Source organism: Nansenia antarctica (genome assembly GCF_963989245.1).
Source record: "Nansenia antarctica genome assembly, chromosome: 18".
NCBI lineage: Eukaryota > Metazoa > Chordata > Actinopteri > Argentiniformes > Microstomatidae > Nansenia > Nansenia antarctica.
This window is the reverse complement of record NC_137691.1, coordinates 12,032,136-12,040,044: the sequence shown is the minus strand read 5'-3', so window position 1 is coordinate 12,040,044 and position 7,909 is coordinate 12,032,136. Positions and strand designations below refer to the sequence as shown.

The following is a 7,909-nucleotide window of genomic DNA, read 5'->3' as shown; positions in this document are numbered from 1 at the left end:
AAAGGCAATATTTAAAAGATTGGGTTTTTAGTCTTAACATGAACATATTTGCTGAGGTTGCATCCCTAATATAAACTGGCAGTGCATTCCACAATGGGGGCATAAAATGAGTATGCATTCTCATCAAATCTCTTCTTTTGTACATGTGGTACACAGAGAAAGCCAGCCTTTACCTACAGTCAAGTCAAGTCAAATGGTATTATCCCACTAGGAGAAATTTGGTTGCAGCCAGGTATTCAAAACACACTCAATCCATCATAAATACAACATGACACATGACATACCACACAGGACACAGAGACAACAATACAGTACAGTGCAAGATCACTTCATGTGAAGACAAAGGACGAGCAAATTGCTATGTGCAGAAAGCACTCAGTGCAATCCTTTGTGGAAACTCAGCCTGATAATTGCAGTGTCAAAAAAGAGTCTTTGAATTTAATAAATGAATTCGCTCATAAAGGGACCAAGTAATTCGATTGGACAAGAGGCATCACACGAGTGCTGATCAGATTTCCACAGCGTGTTTACGAACACACCCCAAGACACAACATGTCAAAGCTCAGTAGCCCCAACACAACCCCATGGAGCAGTATCATGCCAACGAACAATATTAAACACATCATGTTTGCTACATGTATGCCAACCCTAAACCATAAACACGGCGACACCTTCAGGCAAAAACATGGAGGATAATCAGACAGTTTGACAGCCGGTTTGTTTTTAGCATATCTGGCTTGCTGCTAGCACACAGAACCAGAGTTTCTCTCCTCTCACCGACCTTGCAGTTCTTTTCGCTCGTTCTGTTTCACCTGGTGCTCCTTTAATAAACGAGACAGCATGTTGGCGTGTTGCTTAATGTGTTCTTAGTTGAGTTAATGTTTTAATGTCTGTTCATTTAGTATGCGCTACGATGAGCCAAGCTAACTGGCAGCAGGAAGAACAGCAGCAGTCTCGTCACATGACTGCAACTCTCGCGTGATTTGAAAGGTTTGAACGTTCGAAAGGTTTGAACGTTCGAAATGATGTAACGTTCGAAAGGTTTAAATATCCTAAAAGTCGTCATAATTCCGTTAGCTTCTCCGTGGTCTAGTGGTTACGTCCGAGGACACTAGTGGTTCTGGCCTATTTTAAGGTCGCAGATACGAGACGGCACTATGAACTCGAGTGCGACCTGTACGTCAGAACCTTGATCTGGACCGTTGATCCATAACAATAAAGCTAGATCACCACCCAGCACACCGAGAAGCTACGTTTTTATATTTATTGACCGTGAACTGTCTTCTTAAAGCTACTTTATTGTGTGTTGTCAGCCATGTCATCTCAAGGTCGCCGGTTCGAATCCAGCCGCGGACAGAACGAGCCTGTCATCCCTGCTCTCTCTCACCCATCTTTCCTGTCAATATCTACTGCCTCTATCCCATTAAAGCAGAAATGCCTTAAACATTGCGTACATAGTTACTAACTGACGCTAGGAGTTAGAGCTATAGTCCTGATAGGTCATAGCTGGGCTAGCATTAATTTAATTTTAATTTTAACTTTGCCATTTAGCAGACGTTTTAATCCAAAGCAATTTACAATTACGAATTACAGGGACACTCCACCTGGAGTAACTGAGGGCTAAGTGCCTTACTCAAGGGCACACTAGTAGTGGTGTGGTTTCAGGCGGGATTTGAACTCACAACCTTCCGATCACAAGTCCAACTCACTACCACTAGACCACCACTACCCCCGCATTAACGTCAGCAGAGTTTACCAGCAGTAAATAAGTCGCATAAGGCTATAAGACCCTGAGTAATTCCCTATTCTTTAGAGAAATAATACCTACATATGTGAACTAATTGATAGGCTAGCTCCAATCCCTCAATGACCCGGACCCCCTGGGACTCAAATTAAAATATGGAAAGATATCGGCCTACATAGATGCACAATATCAAGCTTATGGGTCGCAAATGGGTTACAATGGTCCTGGACAAATCGTCTGCTAAATGACTGTAACCCCTTAGGCGACATTTGCACTTGAACAAAATAAATCAAATAGCCTACGAAACATGCATTGATTTATAGGCCATGCCGTTGATAGATATACATGTATTTACAACTATATACGATTCAATGCGTGAATCTCAGTCGGGGAGTTCATGTATTTCTATCATGCTTTTCATTTCGTTTTGTTCTGTGTTTAGAACAACAAAATATGGTGTCTGGAAAGTCAACCTATATGCTTAACTCTGGGTGAAATAGGCTATGTTTGTGAATTGTGATAACTGGCCGAAACACCCAATGAGGTCGGGGACCACAACTGAAGATGTGTCGTACTGGTGGCACCACGTGATCATTGCCAAATTCCACTCCACCCAAGAGGACATCTCCAACTCCACTCAATTGTTGTGCTGAATATTTAGGGATTTTAACAACCAGTCCTATTAAGAATCCATTCATTCATTCATACAGCTGCTGGTACTTCCTGCCAGTTTAGCATAGCTTAGCATAGCCTAGCTTAGCTTAGCATAGCTTAGCTTAGCATAGCTTAGCCTTTACATCTAAAAGGAAACAGGGCTGTTGGGTTGTTTAACAACTGTAATTGTAGCAGAGTTGATTTGGAGTCCTGCTCTCCCAGACTGCCACGCCCAGATGTTGCCCTTGTACCACGAGGATGTTCTCTTGGTATAATGGTTTACGTGTATGGCATCCATGCGAGAGGTCCTCGGTTCAAACCCTGCCAGGTTACGTAATGACAATCATAATCACATAAGCACAGTTGATTCCAGAGTTAACCCTTTATGTGGACATTCCCTCGGGGCTTTCCCTGCCTAAAGTCTGATCTGGCTGAGCCGAATTACCGTACAGTCCATCTAAACTACAAACAGCATCATCCCAATTATGTTCTTACAGTAAATGTGTTTTTCTGAAGACTTTAAGCAGAAATTCTCTGCAGATGTTATCTGTGAAATACAGTGCACTGCACTCCACTCCAGTGTCTGAGCCTGAGTGCTTGAGTCATGTCGTCGACCATTCTAGTGGTTCTGTCGTATATTAGAAGGAAATCTACTTGTGAATGTGGGGTCTTTGTAGCTGTGACTGTGGTCTCTCGGGACCGTGACCAGAGGCGGGATGTGTCAGTGCTCTGATCGAGTGTAAAGTCTTGTCTGTGCCTCTTAATGCATTCTCTTTTAGCAGGGGACATTGAGCTGAAGTTGAAACGCTTCTATAGCTTCTTCCCTTGTCTGTCTGTCTGTCTGGTCTGGTCTGGTCTGTCTGTCTGTCTGTCTGTCTGTCTGGTCTGTCTGGTCTGTCTGGTCTGTCTGGTCTGTCTGGTCTGTCTGTCTGGTCTGTCTGCCTGTCTGTCTGTCTGTCTGTCTATCTGTCTGCCTGTCTGTCTGTCTGTCTGTCTGCCTGTCTCTCTCCTCTCTCTCTCTCTCTCTCTCTCTCTCTCTCTCTCTCTCTCTCTCTCTCTCTCTCTCTCTCTCTCTCTCTCTCTCTCTCTCTCTCTCTCTCAGCTTCCCTCTGCCCCCCCCCCCCCCCCATCCTCTCTCTCTGTCTCACTCTCTCCCTAAAATGTCCCCTGTCCCACTCTCCAAAAATGCCAGGGTGGGTTTGCAGGCACCTGCCAGGATTAATTAAAGCTAATGAACGCTAATGACTATATGACCATAAATGTAATGCACTCACTGCAACGTAAGTCACTTAAAGTGATATATGTCGCTTTTTGGATATATTATAGGTACCAGGGAGTATTCCTGCCCCTCTGCTGGCCTGGGACACAGTCCTGTTGGATTGAAACACAGCCCCCTAATGCACCCTGATAATCCACACAGCACCAATTCCTAATGTACTAAGCACATCATTAGTGCCCTCCTCACAGCTCCCAGAGCACCAATGCTGGAGAGTGGCAGCCTGCGCTGGGAATCTAGGTCTCTATTAGTCTGCCAGTCTGTACAGACTCACAATGCAAGGCGTGTTTTGTAGAGCAAGTAGGGCAGGGTGTTTGTCTGATGAGTGCATAAGTCTGAGGGAGAGAGGCAGACAGGCGGGAGGGAGGGAGGGAGGGAGGGAGAGGGGGAGGGAGGGAGGGAGGGAGGGAGGGAGGGAGGGAGGGAAGGACGAGGGAGGGAGAGATAGAGGCTTTGGCAGGGATATGGCATATCTCAACCCTTCACTGAGGAGATAGTAGCAGACAGCCATCAAACTCCCCCGTTGTTATTGGGAATGCTTGCTGTATATATAACACACACACACACACACACACACACATACACACACACACACCGTATCTGATTATCAATGGGAAATGTGCATCCCTGGTGGCTTCGGGCCTGTCAATCACACGCCACAGGAAATACAGTACTCGGGTGGCAAGGTTTCAGGTTACCAGGGAAACAAGAATACCTTGCAGTGAGTTAGCTAGCACATAGGAAAATAAGGGGGTCATTATAAACTGTCACCGATTTCTAAGAGAGTTGTCTCTGACAGTTATCTGGCCAGTGACTAGCATTGAAAATATAGTAGGTATATGTTTTATGTGAATGGCATTTTAGTTTAAAACGTTACTTTTGGTCAGCGTTAATATGGTTAATCTAGTAACCCAGGTCGTCGCCTCTTTTTGTCTAGAATGTTTGTCCTGGGATGACATTAGCCTTTTCTTGAACTCTAAGAAGGAATTAGCCAGAGAGCTTAATGGGTTATGAATTAATTATATTTTCATTTTCACAAAATGACTGTTGTTCTTTGCCCCAGACCTACCGGTACTCAGGAAATGTAAAGCATCTTTGAAAAGTCATTCTGCCTCACAGTCGGAATCAGTTTTCAATCATGAATCATCCAAATGACCTCTCTGTGCTGATCTCACCACTTATAACTTGGCCTGCCAATGAAAGTGTGAATACCCTCAAGTACAGTCATTTTGATAAATGTTGCAATTAACTGTAATAAACATTCGGACAGATGATGATGTTTCTTGTTGTGTTCCCTACAGATCTTGGCCATCATCTCAATCCTCTTCATCATTCTGTCGACCATCGCCTTGTCTCTGAACACCCTCCCGGAGCTGCAGGACACGGATGAGTTCGGTCAGGTCACCGACAACCCCCAGCTGGCCCACGTGGAGGCCATTTGCATCGCCTGGTTCACCATGGAGTACCTCCTCCGCTTCCTCTCCTCCCCCAGCAAGTGGAAGTTCTTCAAGGGCCCCTTGAACATCATCGACCTGCTGGCCATCCTGCCCTACTACATCACCATCTTCCTGACCGAGTCCAACAAGAGCGTGCTGCAGTTCCAGAACGTGCGGCGCGTGGTGCAGATCTTCCGGATCATGCGCATCTTGCGTATCCTGAAGCTGGCGCGTCACTCCACGGGTCTCCAGTCTCTGGGCTTCACCTTAAGGCGCAGCTACAACGAGCTGGGCCTGCTCATCCTCTTCCTCGCCATGGGCATCATGATCTTCTCCAGCCTCGTCTTCTTCGCCGAGAAGGACGAGGAGGACACAAAGTTCAAAAGCATCCCGGCGTCCTTCTGGTGGGCCACTATTACTATGACTACGGTGGGCTACGGGGACATATACCCAAAGACTTTACTGGGGAAGATAGTGGGGGGGCTGTGCTGCATCGCTGGGGTGCTGGTGATAGCCCTGCCCATCCCCATCATAGTCAACAACTTCTCGGAGTTCTACAAGGAGCAGAAGAGGCAGGAGAAGGCCGTCAAGAGGCGGGAGGCCCTAGAGAGGGCTAAGAGGAACGGCAGCATCGTCTCCATGAACATGAAGGAGGCCTTCGCGCGCAGCGTCGAGCTGTTGGACGTCATGGTGGAGAAAAACGAGGAGAACAAGGAGAATAACGAGAAGGTTCAGGACAACCACGTGTCTCCTAACCTCTGCAAAGGGACTCCCAAGTGTACCACCTCGGAGACCAGCTCCACCAAGTCCTTGGAGGCCGGTTCCACAGACAAAGCCCGGCCCCCCAGCCCTCAGAACCTCGACGCGCAGAAACTGGAGGAGATGTACAACAAGATGGCCAAGACCCAGTCTCAGCCCAACCTCCTCAACAGCAAGGAGAGAGGGACGCCTGTGTCGAGGGCAGCCAGGCAGAGGGACGAGATAGAGATGAGCAGCATCCCCATGCCATCCACACCTGGCGGGGTGACCGACATGAGGAGCATGTCCAGCATCGACAGCTTCATCAGCTGCGCCGACTTCCCCGACAGCTCCCGCTTCCCCCACAGTCCTGCCAAAAGCATGCCAGGGAAGGTCAGCGCCAACCCCAGTCTAGAGACCACCCTGGAACACGAGACCATGGAGAGCCCCCCAAGCGCAACCAGACCCCCCTTGGGAAAAGGCTCCAAGCAAGGCCCGTTCTCCGACAGCCCTCAAGGCGTGCGCTTCAGCAACTCGCTCAAAAGCCGCACCCTCAGGGTCAACTTCAAAAGCGGGGAAATGGGTAGCCCTTCCTCCTTCTCCTCAGGAAAGAGGGGAGGAGGAGAAGGAGGAGGAGGAGGTGGAGGCTCAGCCCTCTCAGACAGCTCCGCCCATTCCGACCACTCGCTCCTGAGCCCGGAGACATCGGTCTACACCACTGCCAGCAACAGGACTCCGACCAAGGCCACCGAGACGTTGATCTCCCCAGTCTTCACATTCCACGACGCGTCCATCAGCCAGTTCATCGACGCAGACACGGACGAAGAGGACCACCAACATGGCGGCACCAGTCCCTCCCAGAGGCTCCTGGGGTACGCCAGCCCCAAGCTCGGCACTCACACGCACAGCAGCCACCAGCGGGGCAGCAACCACCTGGAGGTGGACTCCCAGAAGAGCCTGGGGAACAGCGTGGCGTGCGCCTCAGAGGGCCGACCAGGGGGCGGGCAAGAGAACCACGTGGTCCGGGAACGGCGGGTAACCCAGGGAGAGAGGAGTCGATCAAACACCCGCGATGAGAACCACTGAGGCAGGCAAGGGGACACCGAGGCAGCACGCAGAGACTGAAGTCAGACCGGAGGGTAGGGAGCAAAAAGCAGTCGTAGATGGAGTAAAAGAGCAGGACTCAAACCCAGACCAGGAGCTGCACTTTTTATCGTATACTAAATAGGCACTAAAAACAATGCAGCAATGTTTTTTTTTTCAGTAAGAAATAGCCCGCTTAGGATAAGATCAAATAGAAGGAGCTCTGCCTTTCTTTTCCTGGTACTTATTGCAAAGACTGTCTGGATAGCAGTAGGCTATAGAGGACTGCAGACTGATGAACAGAGAGACTTCAGAATGCTGCATAGCTGTGTCCAGAGGGGACACGCGTCTCTCTGCAGAACCCAGTCACAGACTGTAGATTAAGGCATTACTGAATCAACATTGTGTTAGGGATAATTTATAGTTTACTTCCTTGTGTGTTCTTCCTTAAAACTGGCCTTAGTTATATGCACCTGTGTGTGTGTGTGTGTGTGTGTGTGTGTGTGTGTGTGTGTGTGTGTGTGTGTGTGTGTGTGTGTGTGTGAGAATGTATGATCATGGATAAATTAGCATACACATATGTACTGTATGTATTTTGTCCTTGTCATGAATTAATTTTTTTGTTTAAAAAACAATATGGATATGAAGACAAGTATCATTCATCTGATCTCTTATTTTGTTATGTTAATTTGGAGAGAACATGTCATAATTAATGACATGTTTTAGGACAGTTCAGGCTAGACATTACAGAGGACACATACTGTAGACCCTTTCTCGGTTGGTAGAAACTTCTAAAGAGAATATCTAAGCTGAGCATCCTAGATCTTCTCCTCCGTTGTGTTTTGAGTAAGAAGCGAGTGGAGAACGGAGGAGAGGATGCAAGGAATCGAGTTTCTAACAATTCTGAAAAAGCCACAGCCACTGTGACTTCCTGTCTGTTTCCACTGTGACATTGTGTCTGTTTCCACTGTGACATCC

The 7,909-nt window shown here is 47.8% G+C and overlaps 1 protein-coding gene across 1 annotated transcript in view; it reads left to right on the top strand.

Moving 5' to 3' along the window:
- The window catches only part of LOC308172948 (potassium voltage-gated channel subfamily B member 1-like), a gene marked incomplete at both ends in the record, with an annotated part of 57,789 nt that extends 50,855 nt beyond the window's left edge, over nt 1–6,934 (top strand). The window contains one exon of the mRNA XM_080547914.1: nt 4,976–6,934. Within this exon, the coding sequence (XP_080404040.1) occupies nt 4,976–6,934 (1,959 nt within the window). The remainder of the gene's footprint in view (nt 1–4,975) is intronic.
- Nucleotides 6,935–7,909: the final 975 nt, after the last annotated feature.